We start from the raw sequence: 16,706 nt of genomic DNA, 5'->3' as shown, positions 1-16,706 counted from the left end.
TAATTATTTATATAAATTCAAAATCTTGTCTGTTAAATAGATTCTAGGATGACCTCATCGCAGCATGTAACAGGACAAGAGATGTACTGAAATAAATTTTCGTGTTAAGCTAGAGATTGAGCATGTAAAATCTTGATTTCTGGCCTAAAAATTAGTGCCTCCTACTAAGCTGTTGTTGAAGGCCTTGCCTAACTAATTTGGAGTCTTAGCAGGCTTGGTGAAAGCCTTTCAACTGTAAACTCCAAATTGTTACCATAGCTAAGTTGAACAGATGATTTATTTTAGAAAGAGTTTCCCATACCTGTATGAAGCAACAAACAGATGCTTTATTTCTTTTCTAAATTTCCCTGTTCGTTAGAGAACAAGCGCCTGTGCATACATTGCAAGCTTGTTTGCGTTAGGGAAATGACTATGTGATTAAACACCCATTCTAATCTTCTCTTTCATTTTTCTAGTGAGTTTATATGGAAGAAATGCTGTGGCTGTTCTCAAACTCTCTTACTAACTGATTTCAATGTAAGTAATTGTTTGATCAGTATTGTCAGTTACATGGTGTGCTAGACATAGATCTGTGTGCTTAATGAAAAGAAAGTATGTCACACATCTTTAAGTTTTCCTTAAGGTTTCTCAAATAACTTTTATTTGTTTGCGTTTCTATATGCCAGGTCAGAAACCTTTCCTTCTGTGTGTTCAGACTTGTTAGTCACTCATCCGTGGTTCAAGTTTACACATGCTTCAAAGATTGCATTTTTTTTTTTTCCCCAACACTCATGGCAGAGACCATTCACAGGAGGACCAGTCACATGAGCTGTTGAGGATTTTCCTATACAGTATGTATTTCTACGAGTTTAATTCTGATGTGTTTGTTTTGCTCAGGTTTCAGTATTACATCATCTTGTGTTGAGTAACAGAAGTTCTCCTGTTCACTGATCAATGTGACGGTCTTTAGTAGTTTACGAGATGAGCGAAACTCGTGGGAGATATGACTTCTGTATTGGTCTGGTGTTGGCTATGAGTTCCAGCATTTTCATTGGAGGAAGTTTCATCCTGAAAAAGAAAGGCCTTCTCCGGTTAGCTAGGAAAGGCTCCATGAGAGCAGGTAAATAGATATTTAAGAAATTTGCTGATGTTTAAGTTGTGCTGTTTAACAGAAGATTACTAAACTTAGGATCTTGTTTTAACTTTTTTTGTTTGTTACAGGTATATGAAAACTAAAACATATAGCTGCTGTGTTTTTTTTCTCTGGTATCAGATACACCTAACGCTGTGTGTGATACATACTGTTTAATTTGCATGTAATGCCCTCTAGGGACACTTGTTGAAGGATTCCTGTGCATGTCAGTCAAGTATAAATTGTACTTGCAAATTAAACTTGGAAGCAGCACTCTTAGCTACATCTATGCTCCTGAATGAGTAAATTTAGGAGAATGTTAACGGCCTTTGAGTGTCACAAGATTGTTTTAGAAAACTAAAAATCACATGTAATAATAGTGTGTAACGAGTTGTGTCCCTCAAGGGTTCATACTGGAAGCAATACTATTTAATATCTTCATCAGTGATATAGACAGCAGGATTGTGTGCACCCTCAGCGGGTTTGCAGATGACACCAAGCTGAGTGGTGCAGCTGACACACCTGAGGGACAGGATGCCATCCAGAGGGACCTCCACAGGCTTCAGAAGTGGGCCCATGTGAACCTCATGAGGTTCAGCAAGGCCAAGTGCAAGGTCCTGCACATGGGTCAGGGCAACCCCAGGTATCAATACAGACTGGGGGATGAAGGGATTGAGAGCAGCCCTGTGGTGAAGGACTTGGGGGTGCTGGTGGATGAAAAGCTGGACATGACCCGGCAATGTGTGCTCACAGCCCAGAAAGCCAACTGTGTCCTGGACTGCATCCAAAGCAGCGTGACCAGCAGGTCGAGGGAGGGGATTCTGCCCCTCTGCTCCGCTCTGGTGAGACCCCCCCCTGCAGTACTGCCTTCAGCTCTGGGGTCCTCAGCACAAGAAGGACATGGACCTGTTGGAGCGAGTCCAGAGGAGGCCAGGAAGATGATCCGAGGGCTGGAGCACCTCTGCTGTGAGGACAGGCTGAGAGAGTTGGGGTTGTTCAGCCTGGAGAAGAGACTTGTGAACTATCAATACATAAAGGAAGCTTAAAAGAAAGAGAGACTCTAGTAAAAAGTCTCTCTCTGTAGTGAGAGGACAAGGGGTAATGGTTTTAAACTGAAAGAGGATTAAGATAGGATGGTTGCAACATCCTCGGATGATTCAGAAGGTTGAATCTGAATATTTTTAATCCAGTACCTGTCATCTCTGCTTCTAAAAGATGGTTGATCTTGAGATACGTAATACGCTCCCTGGTTTGGCATGGGAAGGTGTGACTACATTTCACACATTTGTACATGTAATCAACCACATAAGCCACGCACAATTGCTACAAAGTAGCACTCTTGTAAGAGACATGTAACCTGGCTTTTCATGTCGTTACAGTGAGTTGAAAGAACTGTTTTTCAGGGTAATGCAGATATGGTCATCAGTGGCATTTCCAATACAAAATAAATAAAATAACTGGTTCCAGAGTAGGCTGTAGGAAGCATATGCACATCAGAAATTAAAGATGCTTTGATTTCAACCCCTCTAACTATAAAGCCTAAGTATCGAAAGGCTGCCCGTATTTTTAAGTACATGGGCTGCAAAAATTATTTTACGTTACGGCCGTGTTATCAGTGACAGGGCATACTGTTTGTTGATGTACGTTTTTAGTGGAGTAGCAAACATTCTTTCAATTTTAGGTCAAGGTGGTCATGCGTACCTTAAGGAGTGGCTGTGGTGGGCTGGACTTCTTTCAAGTAAGTATCAAAAATATATTCAAGCAAGTGTCAAAAATATAATCTGCCTTACATAACTGAAGTAAATAACTATGCCACAGGTGGCAGCAATGGTTACAAAAAAGGAGTGAGATGGGGATTCTACACTGTATGGTAATGCTGTCTGGTGATTTGATGGGTGCCGCTCTAATGATTTTGATATGACTTCTCTCACACCAGAAGTTCTTTCGTTAATGTAACTCCCCTCTTTGGGCAGTGGAATTAGGCAGACGTTGGTCTTCCTGTATCTCTTTGCTAGCATATGCATTCTGTTTTTTGTCTCAGCAGAGAAGTGCTAAGATATGCAGGATTCTTTAGAGGGAAGCATTTTTGGGGATGATGTGTATTTTCTGAACTTTTTTTTTTTCTGTCATTGCTTCTAAACTCTTGACTTACTGGCTGTGTTTGGGTAACTATGGCTTAACGTATGCATTGCCCTGTATCCTGCTATTGCAGGGTTCTTTGTACAGAAGTTTGTGAGTCAAGTTGGCCAGGCTGGGGAGCTACAACACAGACGCCAAAATAAAACACCACCTAATTTGGCTGAATTAATTTTAATACCTGTTGTAGTTCCCCCAGCCTGTTTTTAAAATGTAATAGCGGGGGAGAGGGGTGGGTGTTCTGCTAGTACCGTTAGCTGAACGCTATGATTAGAATTTTCCATTGTTCCCTTACTGCGCCTTTGTGTCTACAAGAACACTTGCACTGATTCACAGGTTTGTTGCAGAAGACAGCCTAACTATTTTTTTTTTTTTTTTTTTTAATTATTATTATCACTCTGCAGTGGGAGCTGGCGAAGTAGCTAACTTTGCTGCCTATGCTTTTGCACCAGCTACTTTAGTGACTCCTTTAGGAGCTCTCAGTGTTCTTGTAAGGTAAGAAACACTAACAGAAAGCAGTGTGATTTCAGAGAAAGAAGTAAAATATTTATTTAGAAATATGTGACTGAAATATGCTGTAACATTGTTTGTTTTAACAATTTGTTAAAACAAATTTGTTCTTAACAATAAATAAAGAGTGCTTATAAACATCAGGAGTAACTTTAAGTTTCCCCAAATGTGGTGACTAGGTTATAAAAGTGCTCTAGCAATACCTCTACACCTCAGTCTGTGAAAAGCTATCGTCTTCTGCATTTCATAGACATGCTGTATATAACAGAGTAGTATTCTCATTCCTAAGTAGAGTTAAGATTTTTGTCTTTTAAAGATTAGTTTTACAAGTGCTTAGATACAGTGGGTTTTTTGGGGGGGAGGCAGCATAAAAAAGGGGTTTTGGGGAGAGATGCCAAATACTACAGGTAGTTCTGACAATAGCAAGTATCTTGAGGTAGAAGATCAACTCTGTAGCTATTTTTAAGCCGTGTGTTGTGCATGCAAAAGTGACCTGTACAGACAAAGCAACCTGTAAGTTGCTGAGCAAATGAATGAGATGATATTACTAATTCCGTGTTTGCTGGTGCCTTTTTTCTTTTTAGTGCCATTCTGTCATCCTTCTTTTTAAATGAAAAACTTAATCTACATGGAAAAATAGGGTGTTTACTAAGTATACTGGGATCAACTGTGATGGTAATTCATGCTCCGCAAGAGGAGGAAGTAGAAACTTTGGACGAAATGTCCCACAAACTAGGTGATCCAGGTAAGAAAAATGCTGGCTTGATATGTATGCAGCCCATCATTTCTTTATTACAGTTTCATTACTGCTGCTTTCAAGTTCCAAGAAGATAGCCCATGTCTGCTTCGTGTTGTCCAAATGAAGTAGATTTGAATTCTGTGACGTAATTCCATAGGGAGCTTTGCACGCTGCCAGTGAACTTGTCTGGCGTTGAACAAAGTGTCTTGATGTGAACCTCTGAGATGACAGTTTAAACAAAGGCAGCAGCACAGTTGGATAAACACAACTACAAATTTTGATTTAAGTGTGTCAGTCTCTAAGCCCAACTTAAAATGAAAAAGTAGGTGCTGTGGTAAGTGTTGCTGAGAAGTGTAATCCTGGAGCCTAGCTCCTGTGCTGATGTGGAAGATGAGGCACTCACAAACACGCACCTGCAAAATTATATATATGCAAAGACAATTCCCATTTTAAACACAAGGCACTAGCCAGCACAGGGCTTAAAAAGCTGATCTTAAGGAGTGACCTGATTATTGAAAGTCGACCGATGAATGTAGGAGCCTGCCAAAACGAGCCTCCCTAAAAAAGCTGGCAGAGATCAGCCCTGTACCCAGTGGCACCTACACCTCAGTCAGCCTGTGTGTAGGGCAATGCAGCAATCTCAGCCTGCGGTCCCCTTGCTGGTAGACTGGTAAAGGCAATAGAGTGCCTGAGGTGCAGTCTTACTTCAGAGTGAGCCAGCTGAAACCTTTTAAACTTTGATGTTGGAGGAGTAACGAGAGACATCCCGAACTCTTCGGTTTAAGCTGAGCCGCTTGCATTGTTAGTGAGTATTTTCTTGGTACTTCTAAGATGCTTTTGGTATTTTGATAGTGTATATAAATAACAAATTGTGGCTTTTTTTCTTTTTTTCCCCCTCCAAACACAGGTTTTGTGGTCTTCGCAACTCTTGTTGTCATTGTGTCTTTAATTCTAATATTTGTGGTGGGACCTCGCCACGGACAGACCAACATTCTCGTGTACATAACCATTTGCTCTGTAATCGGAGCATTATCAGTCTCCTGTGTGAAAGGTTTGGGCATCGCTATAAAGGAACTTTTTGCAGGAAAACCAGTGCTGAAACATCCCTTGTTTTGGATTCTGCTGCTAAGCCTTATTGTCTGTGTGAGCACGCAGATCAACTATTTAAACAGGGCTCTGGATATATTCAACACGTCAATAGTGACTCCAATATATTACGTAATCTTTACCACATCTGTTTTAACCTGTTCTGCCATCCTTTTCAAGGAGTGGCAACACATGGCGGCTGATGACATTATCGGCACCTTCAGTGGCTTCCTGACTATTATTGTGGGGATCTTTTTATTGCATGCCTTCAAAGATGTTAACTTCACCCTAGCAAATCTGCCCCTCTCTCTGCGGAAAGACGATAGAGCGGCAAATGGTACTTTGCTGAGCACGTACGACTGCTTTAATCATGATGAAGAAAGTTCTGCCTGTCTAGGTGAAATACAGTCCACCGAGAATCTCTCAGCCAGGAGAAATGGAAGTCTGTCAGCCTTCTGAACATAGCTACGTGTTACTTAAGAAAAGAACAATTCTGTAACTCTGGAATATTTTTTCTGCTGTGAAATGTCTGAGCTTGTCTGGAAAATCATGTACTTTTTAACAGTATGTGTAGACAATCGTTAATTTTTAAGTTTGATTAGTTTGGGTAAAGAACACTGAAGGGTTTTTTTTTTATTTGCCTTATTTTTACTTTAAAAAAATACTAAAATGACCTCAGACCACAGTTGGTTGTGTTGTTTAAGTTATGTGTAAATACTTTCATTTCATTCTTCTGTTTTAAGATGTATTGCACTAATGACAATTTTATCAAAAATAAATTGCTTTATTTCTGCATTGGTGGTAAAAAGATTGCAGCGAACCTGGATCCTTTGTACTTGTGCCGTGACTGAACCACACTGAAACAGGAGCTGCAGTAACTACCCTTGTCCCAGTTTGTAGAAGAGGAAAGGGAAAGCCACAACTAAGCAAGACTAATCCTTTGAAAATACTGCTTACCTAAAGCTGTACCCTAAACTTGCAGGATTTACATTAAAAAAAACCCAACCTCACCCAATGGGAGTAACCAGCTGGCAGCACCAAGGCCGTAGCTCCTGCCCGGCCGGTTTATGCAGGAGGAAGGATTTGAGTCGTTAATAGGAACCAAAAAACTACTCCCTCCTCTGTAAGAGGTGAGGTTCTGTCTATTGGCTGCACCGCCCTGCCCTGGCTCTGCCGAGCTGCTCTGTGGTTTTGGTGTTACAGCCTGAACCCACAGAATTGCAGTTTTGGTTGCGGTGACGCAGCTCCTGTCTGTGACAAGAAGTTGTTTAAAAAGGCCCAAAAAATTGCAACGTAATGTCATTGCTTAAAAAGGATGGAGGCAGGTAGGTGGTAATTTCAGTTTGCAAAGGCAGAAAATAAAAATTAGTGATACAGTTTTTATAAGAACATTTCTACCGGAGATGTCAAGGTTAGAAATTATTTGGGACAGAGACAATTATTTGCTGTAAGTTGTCAGTTTTAGTGCTTCCTGTTTAAGAGTATAATGTAAGATTTTTACTAGGACAAAAAAAAACCCACCAGTTCCCACCTGTGAATCTAACGCTCCTGCCTTCCCTTGGTACGTGTCATACGTGCAGGAGGGGCGAAGGTGTCAAGCAAGAGAAAGGTTCCTGAAGTTCCGGTTGAAGAAGGGGATTTGAACTTGTACCCAATTTTGAGGGCCATGGCATCAGCAGGGCTCAGTCGGGGCAGCGCGTCCAACACAGTGTGCCGTAGGGGAAGAAGCCAAACTGCCGAGAGGTCACTGAACTCGGGGTCGCCCCATCTACCACCAAAGCACTGGCCACACCAAAGACCAGGTTACGGTTTCAGGCCGTGGTACTTTATGTTCTGATAGGCGCTTTGGCCCCCAGACCCACTGGTTTTGAGGAGAAATAATTAAAAATGACAAAGCGACGCCTTTTGTGCACCTTGCTGCGTTTTCCCTTTTAGGTAGAAGCAGTTACACCAGGGCAAGAGGTTTTAACTCCCATCAAGTCTAATAATCCTGTTGGAAAAAGAAGTAACCTACCTTTGAAAAATGGGAAACAAAACTCTCCTGGGAATGTGTCTGACTTCTCTTAAACTCATACTAAAGGGAAAAAAGTGATCATAAAGTATGTATTAATGCTAGTAGTATTAAGATGTTAGAGACCAGTTCTCTTATTGCTGAAAGTTAACTGGTAAGAATTCAAACGTACTATATTTACTTACTATTACTTATATTTGCTATTTTTAAATAGTTCTTAAACAAAAAAATCAGGCTTTATATTAACCATTTCAGCACCACAGTGCCAAGCCAAAGCCTCAGGTGTGTGAGACTTATCCCTAAGCCAAACAACTCTTAAGTTGTTAATTTCTTTAGCTGAAGCCTGACGCACAGGGAGGCAGTTGGTTGATAAGAGCTCTTCTGAGAATTAAAAGAAATGTTTCTTAAAGAAAACTGTCTGTTAAGCACCTCCTTAAAGAAATCCTGCGTCAAGCGGGCCTAAGACAGCACCAGCCTTCCCTGCTTCTGTCTCCCACACACCCAGCAGCCTTGTGTGCGCTCTCACCGCAACCGAGATCGCTCCGGACTGGCGGCTCTCAAGTGCAGATGTCCTGGGAAAACCTGTGGTAGTGGAAAGTTGCTTGTAGGTTGCCTGACAAATCTCTGTCCTCTGTTTTTCTGAGGAGTTTGTTTTCCTTTTCTTTCCTCAACATCCAGTTCGCTGCCGCCCCAGCAGCTACACATTCCACATCTCCTGCATACCTCCTCTGTCAGATGCTCATTTCTGCTCATTACTGGATGCAATTCCGTTGCTGTGAAACACCTGAAGAGAGCTGAGCAGAAGAAAAGATGTGCTGGAACCCAACCTTCAGCCAGTAAGAGGGAAAGGAGAAAAAGGGGTTCTCAAAGGGATGCATTCTGGGGTTCACACTACAGCTCAGAAACATGAACCAAATAACATCTCCAGAAATCTGTGTTCTGGGTAAAACGTGTAATTATCCATCTGTGTCTGCGTCTGTTCCAGCCAGCTTAACTCACGTTTGTTCTGGGTTGATTCTGAAAGCTGGCCAAAAAGCTCTGTTGGGATCCTGCAGTAAGCAAGCAGGAGTGACTACTTTTGGCTAAATAGGTTGTTTTAAAATTCAGCTTTTACAGTTGCAAAATTTTACAAACAATTTTACTGATGCGGTGTTTGCATAATACAGCAAGTGTAATTAAACAAATACTTTCCACAAGTAAATCATGATTAACAGCACTAGAGCTTATGTACTGGGATAGATTACACCCGGTCACTGTAGTCAAGATTCTTGTAAATTAGAATTCCTTATCCCTTGTAAACACGTGTTTTGGTACGCAGGTACGCGTCGCCAACCAAAACAGAAATTGTGTTAGAAGCTCTCATTAGGAAAAAGGAAACGGTCCCTCCCCATTCTAATCCATCAAACTACTGCCTTTTCAAAACATCAGAATACTATCAGTAACCTCCATGTTAGGTAACTTTGAAACAATCACCTTAATTAGCCTTCATTCTATAATTACTGATCTCAGAGAGTAGTTTTGCAAAGAGGAAAAATAATCAACCGAGTAGAAAAATCATTCACAAAGCACCAGCAGTTGGTTGGTTGTTTTTTTTAATAAAGGCTAATTAAGCAATTAATGCTCTAATACAAAGAATTAGGAATTGATTTCTAAAAATTCTTTTCTACAGAACCCAGTTTCTTACCCTCCACAGCTATTATTTTGATAGCTTCAGGGGAAAATTATGCCAGTCCAGTCTAAAATGGCCACCTCAGTACAGGAATGCAAAAACATTTCAAAAAATCTTTCACAGTCGCATGTTTTTAATCAAAGTGTATAAAATTCTAGTCTAGAAAAATAAGTACGGATTGTATACAGTTACTGTGCTCGGAGCCTGCAGAGGACAGTGCACCACTCAGATGGCACAGGCATACTGAAAAACGCAGATGAGTATTCCTTAAAACTGTTGGTGTGGGTTTTTTCTCATACTTTTAACCTAAATAGGTGCAAAAAAGTATGGTCAGGTGGGAAGTCTAGTTGCTGGCAAGGGACTGATGGATAGGTGGCTGGAAGCAGCGCACGTGTTCCACAGGCGTGCTCTCTCCGTCGCCGGACTTCAAATACTTGTCCAAAATAGCAATGATTTCATCATTCAGAATCTGGAACTTGCGAATTCTTTCAACCATTTTCTTCAAAGGCTGCAAACATCAAAAAACCAGACACACAGGAATAGGCTTTGGAGATAAAAAGCCTTAGACACAAAAGCAGAAAATGCTGTTACCGCCCCTCTCCCAGCAATGGTATGAATGTTTCCCTTCCACTGCCAATCCAGTGAAAATCGAAGGTGCGTTTCGGTTTTTGACAGTGCTGCTTTTTGTACAAAAAAGGGCAATTTACAGGAACCTTGTCATAATCCGAATGCACATATGAGAGATGGAAAGCATTAAGAAAATCCCACATGTTCAGGAAATCGGAATTCTCACTGACCAGTCTTCGAACTCCAGTACTAATGCCTTAATCTTTTGCTCCTAAAAACCCTGGTGCCCTCATTTTCAGCATGTCACTCTAAGAAGTGATTGCTACATCTACACTGCATCCAAGAACAAACAGCTCTAATTTATTGTCATCTTTATTACTACTGCAAATACAGAACAGATATTTTCAACTCACCACATTCTTTATAACCTCGTCTTTGCCATCATGCTTTTGGACCTTCAACAGGTGGTAGCAGAAATCCAACACGTCAAAGCGACGCTGCTGTCCCAAAAGCACGATGATCATACAGCCAGCCCAGTGCAAGCCATCTCCGAAGCACTGCCTGAAAAGGGAAACACACCACATAAAGCACATTTCACCTAAATCTTCAGAAACATAGCCGCAACGAATGCTCGGTAATTAGCCATTATACTAAATAACAAATATGCTAGACATTAATCTAGAAAATACTGCAAAAGCTCTGGCATACTAAGTTCTCCTTCCAGATAACACAAGCGAGGCAAATGGACACTTAAACAAAAAAACAGAAGCCCCCCCAATTTTGCAGAATGTAGAATTACCCCAAAACATTTACTCCCCATTAGACTCCCGTGGCATCACATTTCATTTTCAAAGGAAACAACACTTTCAAAGAAAACAAAGTGGGAATTCAACACCGCTCTGCTCCTTTGGGCTCCATGCACGGAGGGAAGCAAAATTCCTATGCTGTTGCCTCCATAATTACTCAGTGAAAAGCACATTACAGCTCAACAGTTTTTCAAAATAAGGATATTATCAAAATTAACAAAACCAAGACCAACAGTTCCTGGTTAACTCTTGTGAATCATGTTAACTTCCAAGTGCTCATTCTTGCTCTTAAATCAGAGAAGAAATACTTGTTAGAAACACGTGCACAAATGTTCAGCTATTTTAAGTTCAGCGTCCGTAGGGGTATGACTGCTATTGAAAGGCGCGTGCTAGGGCCCGTTTGTCAGGGGATCATTCATTGTACACTGGCAATAGTTAACACAGAGGGTTATTTTCGTTAAAGACACAATACTGTCTGTGTTCATGGATTGTGAGCCCCTCCCAGCGATGGCAGCACTTTCCCTTGTTTTCACACTAAGCTCTCGCAAACGGCAAACAAACCCCGCCGTTCGAGGCCCCCCTGCGCGTCGGAGGGAGGACCAGCAGAGCGGAGTTGCCCACAGGCACTGGCCGCTGGCCGTACGTACTCCACTGTGAATTCATGCGTTCCCACGGGGATGCAGTAGACGAACTGCATCGCGCTCCAGAGGCGATGGAATTCCACACACTCGTCCACGTGCATCACCCCGTTGCTGGGCAGGGGCCCGCGCCAGATGGGGTCGTCCAGGAAGGAGCGGATCCTCGTCAGGATGACCTCAAACATGGACAGGCCGCAGCAGAGGCGTTCCTTGGTCAGCAAGTCCCCTTCCCTTGCGATTGCTATTTGCTAAGGCAGAGAGAAAGAAAGTGCAAAATCCTGGTAAACGCCACTGGACCACAAGGCTGTATTTCAAAAAAAAAAAACAAAACAACACACCAAATCATCGCGTTTTTCAGTTTCACTTGGTTTATTCTAGGAGAATATTTCCTGACTTTAAGTGAGGTCAGAGGCCACTAATCTGGGGTTCAGTTCAGTGGAAAAAACATCCAGAGAAAATTGTAAAAGCCTTTTCAAGCAGACAGGCTTGAAAGTAAGCAACACCAACTGCAGTAATGCTAATCCTGGACTAGTCTCAGGGAAATTTAAAGAATTCTTTGCCTGAATGGAGGCAGAAAGCAAAACGAAAGAGTTCAGTGCTCTGCTGCTAGTACGGGCAGCAGCTCCTGCCTGCGCTCTCCTGCCCATCTCCCTCGGCCGCTGCTGTTAGAGATGGGAAAGCTCCAAAGACAGCACAAACAGGCTCAGACAAAATCCATGTTTTGGCAATGCTGGGTAGGGTTTGTCCCGGCTTGTGCCATCAGATTGAGAGCTCTCTCCTACTGCAGCAGCACCTAATTAATTAGGAATTAATGTACCCCTCACACTGAGAGAAAGGAAAATAGTGCTGAAGCTGCAAAGGCAGTTCGAGAATGTTCTCTTTGGTTACTCTTTCCAGGAGAGCTCAACTCAAGTGACAGCTCATTTTCCAAGAGTTTCTAATCATCTGGTCAAAAGAGGAATAAATTGTTTTAAAAATATATGTACGCATGCACAAGAAAACTGATTGCTTTTGGTGCAATTTGCACGAGGACCTCCCAGGCTGGCCCTTATACTGAGAAGGGCTCACATAGCAATATATATATACACTTTAGCATTTTCCCCAAAACGTGTCACTTCCATTCCAGTCTCAAATGTTTTAAACTTCTGAACTTTAACAGCTTTACCAAATCCATGGATCTAAAAAAAAAAAAAATCCTGTTGTGTGAACAAGCTGGACGTGCAGGTTGAAGTTCTGATACAGCTATCAGCACGTGTGAAAGGACAGGGTTCCTAGTGCTCAGAAATGTCTTTAATTGCTTCTGATACAAATGAGAGAGATTACCTGGGGTGTGCCTAGTCTTTCAATGAGAGGAACCAAATGTAGTGGAGCATATTTGGATTCCAGTCTCTTCATTTTAGCATCAAGTCTTTCACCCTCTGAAAGGAAGAGAAAAGAAAAAAAAAAAAGAAAGAAAAAAAAGGGCACTGATGAATTGCAATTAACCAAGAAAATTCTTGTTTTCACACAATCTTTGTTCAGTGCAGAGGAAAACTGGGTATGTTATTTTTATAGGTAATTTCAGTTCCAAATAGCTGGTTAATCTTCAATGTGCTTCTAGAAAAATAAATTGCATTGCATGTGCAAACAGAAAGAAAGATTTGCAGTAGAATACTTTTAATTAACTAAATTCCAGGAAAGAATATAAGGCTCTATTATGCTGCTGCTGCTAACATATTTGACTCCCACTTGTACTAAGCCAACTAAATTGTCCTCATCATACACAAAATGCTTGACTCTAGAAGGTGGGGTATAATGAGGGTGGAATCTTGTGTATAGCAAGGCTTAAAAAAGCAGCTGGCACCCCCTCGTCGCTGGCAAGTAGGAAATGTTCTCTGGCAAATGGGAAAATACTGTTTACAATGGTCTAGTTAGTTTTATGCAGAGATGCAAGTAGCTATGATAAGTCTGGAAATATTCTCAAAGATTTTTAGCTGATGGGATTTCTCCAAGCAGAACAAATCAGCTGCTCTGGCAGTGAGAAATGGAGAGGAAAGTAGACGGAGGAGCAACACAGAAAGAAGAGAAGCATGAGGTGAAAAAAAAAAAGCTCACTTTCTGATGATGAAGGATGAGGAAAGCAGATACCAAAGGAAGCAATCCTGCAAACATTCACTGCTGCATGCCCAGTTTACTAAAAAGGCACGTGAAAAGCCTGCTGGGACCAGGGACCACTTGTATTTACTTGCTGACAGACTTCCTCTACCCTGTACGACCAGGCCTACCCCATTTAATTGACAATCATATAAGCTAAACAGCACCTTCAGAAAAGCCTCTCACCATCCGCAGAGGGGTGATCCATCCTGCTTTTCCCTGTCACAGCATTCCCTCTCTTCCTCTTGTGATTTGCACTGACCCTCATAAGCAGCACACATTTTTCAGCCAGGCAAAGAGACCTGAATCTATTACCTCTGCCCTGTAATTAACAGCGGTGTTGTAAAGGGTGGCTGGGGATGGTCACCAAAACTGCAGCAGCAGGCAAGAAAAGTGGAAAGCATTACCCAAGGAAGGTATTTGCACTTAGCCGATACCTTTGACGTGAACTCTGGGCAGGATATTTTGGAACGGCGCTGCATGCAACAGGTCACACACTTCCTCTAGAGACTGGAACAAAAAGGAAAGGAGAGGCATTTAGGACTGAAGAATCCCCAAATCACACCAGATCCCCAAAACAGGCTTCCAAAAGCAGGCTGATGCCGTCGCAGAAACACCAGAGGGTAGGCAGCCTCCGTGTCGCCGCTGCACGGAGCCGCTCCGAGCCCTCGCTCTCCTCAAGGGATCTCTCCCAAAGACGATTTGATTTCACCAGGTTACCTTGGATTCCCAAATAAACTGCAGCAGCTCTCCTCCCACCCTCCGCTGGCAGTTCGTAAAGGACAGGGTATTTATTAAAAAGACTAATGCAGAATGAGTGATGTCGGTGTGAAAGCAGCAGACGGCTCCTGCGCAGACAAACAGAGGGTGAAGAAGATGACTCACTGCCTGGTTATTTTTACCAGCGCTATTCCCACAGCCCGTTATCGTGGTGGGAGCATCTTCCCGCCAGGCAGGCTGAGACAGCAGCGGTGAACCACCTCTCAGGAAGTATTTTACATCTTTAGGGATGGGGGAAAAAGGAAGACAGATGTCTCCTGGTTCTTGGCTGCTGTGTGTACGTGCAGAGAAAATGCAGAGACGGCCAGAAGCAGATGCATGACTTTGCTAAGCCCCTCTCCTCATTTTTGGAGCAGAGGCCCCGCTCATTTGTAGTCCCTCTGTGTTGGTATTAGAAGAGGTGTTCATCAGCCATACCCTTGGCAAGGCCAGGGTATCGGGGCTCGTGTGCCTTTCCCAGGTCTAATTCCTTGATGTCAACACTATGAAAATGCATGCGCTAGGCGGTCAAGATTAACAGGACCCATCTGCTAGTGGAGATGCACTACAGAACTACATTTTTCACTGGGGTAAAGTCTAGTTTAGTTATGATGGATGACCACAATGAAAAAATACTGAAATACGTGACAGGACATTGTGGCACCACCAAGGGCAAAACCAAGAGGAGGGGTGCATGACTAGTAAGTGTCACCAAGGTGGCATCCCAAAGAAGGTACCTCCAGTACCATGACTTTGGATTCAGGCGAAGAGGGTATGTGGTGAAAGGCCAGGCAGGTGAGGGTCCTCACTACCTCCTGGGAGGGTTGCTTGAGGTAGGGATAAAGAGCAACTGTAGCACGGTGCCCTCAGCAGCAGGCAGCTTTGCATGCTGTAAGGTAGAGTCTAGGCGTATAGGAAGGAGCTGGTAGGGTGGACGTGTTTCACAGCTTCGTTCAAACTAGGGCAGATGAATGTCTGGTAGGGCAGGTGCCACTGTCAGCCATCCAAGCAGCAAGAAGGACGTCCAAGGATGTCCACGTTAACTTTGTGATGTTTCAGATGACAACAGGAATGACAAGCAGGAAAGGAAAATAACAGTACTAAATGCACAACTCATTGACGTAAAGAGGGTAGCCACTCTGTGACTGACTGCGGGAATACTATATGTGATCATAATTTATGATGAAGGTCATAATAATTTGATCCCCAGGTACCATACAAGAGGCAATGTCTCTCACTCAGCAAAGTTAGGCATCACTGCTCTCTCACAGACATGAAAGTCCCTGCAAGACTGTAAGAGATCAGAGCAGGGAACTGTTTCTACCCATCTGCCCATCAGCAATTGCAAACTTGCAGATTTCAAACTTGTTATTTATGACATTAGTAACAAAAATTTGAGAGCACATTCTGAGAAACAGATGGGTTTTAAACTAGCACAGCAGGCACCTACCAGACTCTGTTCAATGAGGAGGCAAAACAGGACAGCATTTCCCACTTCCCGCAAATTCTGGAAGCAGACAGTCTTCAGTTCTGCATATTCAACGATGTCTTTCAATTGATGGTGAAAAAACTCCAAGATACCTGAAATCAAAAGAGAAGCAAGAAAATTAGTTCTCAGGAGCCAGAACGAAATCTAGCGATGATCATACAGGCGCACCTGTTACCTTGGGAAAACAGACAAAAGATTCTGGTCATGTGGATAAGAGTCACATGGATCAAGAATTATTTTTCTTTCTGCCTCAAAAGCACTCCAATTTTCTAACCAATTTGCCTATTCAAAGGTTGCACTGAATGGACATACATACGCTGTATCAGAGCACAACTAACTGAGGGTGCAGGTTCAGAGTTCTCTCTCCATGTATTAGCACATGAAATTTTTTCTCTGCAGATGTGCAGCCTAGTGAAAACTGAAAGGAGCAGTATTTAAATACATTAAAAATCAGAGGTTATGAAGTGTTAAGTCAGTGATGTGCTGACCTTTTTACCTGGATAAATCATGCAAAATGAAGAGCCTAGTTTCTCACTCCTAGAAAATGGAGGCAGTATAAGAGGTAAGAAAATAATTCCCAGGAGCAGGCAGAGAGACCAGGGCTCTCGTCTGCTGTTAGTCCTGTTCCAGCCCTGTCCCCCAACCTGCGGTTCAATTCACAGCCGTTATCTTCAAGGACGACAGAGGCAGCGAGCAGCAGAGCAGTAAAGATACAGGGAGCAGGGATGGCGTCAGGCTGCGACTCTGAGGGTGCCACAGATGGCCAGAGGGGATCTGCCACCTCACAAAACAATTAAATACAGAAATCACAAGTCAAGCTCTGCTGGCAAGGGTACAGCGGGTCTTGCTGACAAGCACAGTCAGAACACTGTTTCTGTCAAAGTTTTGCCAAAAGCTGTTAAAAAACAGCTAAAATTATGATTTTCAAAACATGTAATTTACATAAACATATGTCTTCTCCACCAAACCTCTCCCAAACAACAGTGAGGTGTAACATGCTGGCTGTAACATTTCCAGCTCCTTCCCCCCCAGCCCCAGAAAGGTTGTGCAGT

At 42.6% G+C, this 16,706-nt stretch overlaps 2 protein-coding genes across 3 annotated transcripts in view; one reads left to right on the top strand and one right to left on the bottom strand.

Moving 5' to 3' along the window:
* The first annotated feature begins 455 nt into the window (after positions 1 to 455).
* Positions 456 to 6,361, top strand: NIPA2 (non imprinted in Prader-Willi/Angelman syndrome 2). Of its 2 annotated transcripts, XM_009696436.1 has the most exons (6): positions 456 to 516; positions 877 to 1,099; positions 2,793 to 2,849; positions 3,652 to 3,742; positions 4,342 to 4,502; positions 5,404 to 6,361. In XM_009696436.1, the coding sequence occupies exons 2-6, from the start codon at positions 961 to 963 to the stop codon at positions 6,039 to 6,041; spliced, it is 1,086 nt and encodes a 361-aa protein (XP_009694738.1). In that variant the 5' UTR covers positions 456 to 516; positions 877 to 960; the 3' UTR covers positions 6,042 to 6,361. The 2 variants fall into 2 exon arrangements, with proteins under 2 accessions (XP_009694738.1, XP_009694739.1); XM_009696437.1 differs by lacking the exons at positions 456 to 516; positions 2,793 to 2,849 and having other exon boundaries at positions 961 to 1,099.
* Positions 6,362 to 9,176: 2,815 nt separating this feature from the next.
* The window catches only part of LOC104156815 (cytoplasmic FMR1-interacting protein 1-like), a 42,995-nt gene continuing 35,465 nt past the window's right edge, over positions 9,177 to 16,706 (bottom strand). Inside the window, 6 exon segments of the mRNA XM_009696438.1 lie at positions 9,177 to 9,770; positions 10,243 to 10,390; positions 11,283 to 11,521; positions 12,597 to 12,691; positions 13,844 to 13,916; positions 15,616 to 15,746. Of these exon segments, the coding sequence (XP_009694740.1) occupies positions 9,606 to 9,770; positions 10,243 to 10,390; positions 11,283 to 11,521; positions 12,597 to 12,691; positions 13,844 to 13,916; positions 15,616 to 15,746 (851 nt within the window). The 3' untranslated portion in view covers positions 9,177 to 9,605.

The sequence above is a fragment of the Cariama cristata genome, unplaced genomic scaffold (assembly GCF_000690535.1).
Source record: "Cariama cristata isolate BGI_N322 unplaced genomic scaffold, ASM69053v1 scaffold9483, whole genome shotgun sequence".
NCBI classification, from domain to species: domain Eukaryota; kingdom Metazoa; phylum Chordata; class Aves; order Cariamiformes; family Cariamidae; genus Cariama; species Cariama cristata.
This window is presented reverse-complemented; position numbering and strand designations above follow the sequence as displayed.

Coding starts and splice junctions, on each gene's coding strand:
- NIPA2 (XM_009696436.1), top strand. CDS start 961: ATGAGCGAAACTCGTGGGAGATATGACTTCTGTATTGGTCTGGTGTTG. Junction 2,850..3,651: donor GTGGGCTGGACTTCTTTCAA/GTAAGTATCAAA, acceptor ATCACTCTGCAG/TGGGAGCTGGCGAAGTAGCT. Junction 4,503..5,403: donor CCACAAACTAGGTGATCCAG/GTAAGAAAAATG, acceptor CTCCAAACACAG/GTTTTGTGGTCTTCGCAACT.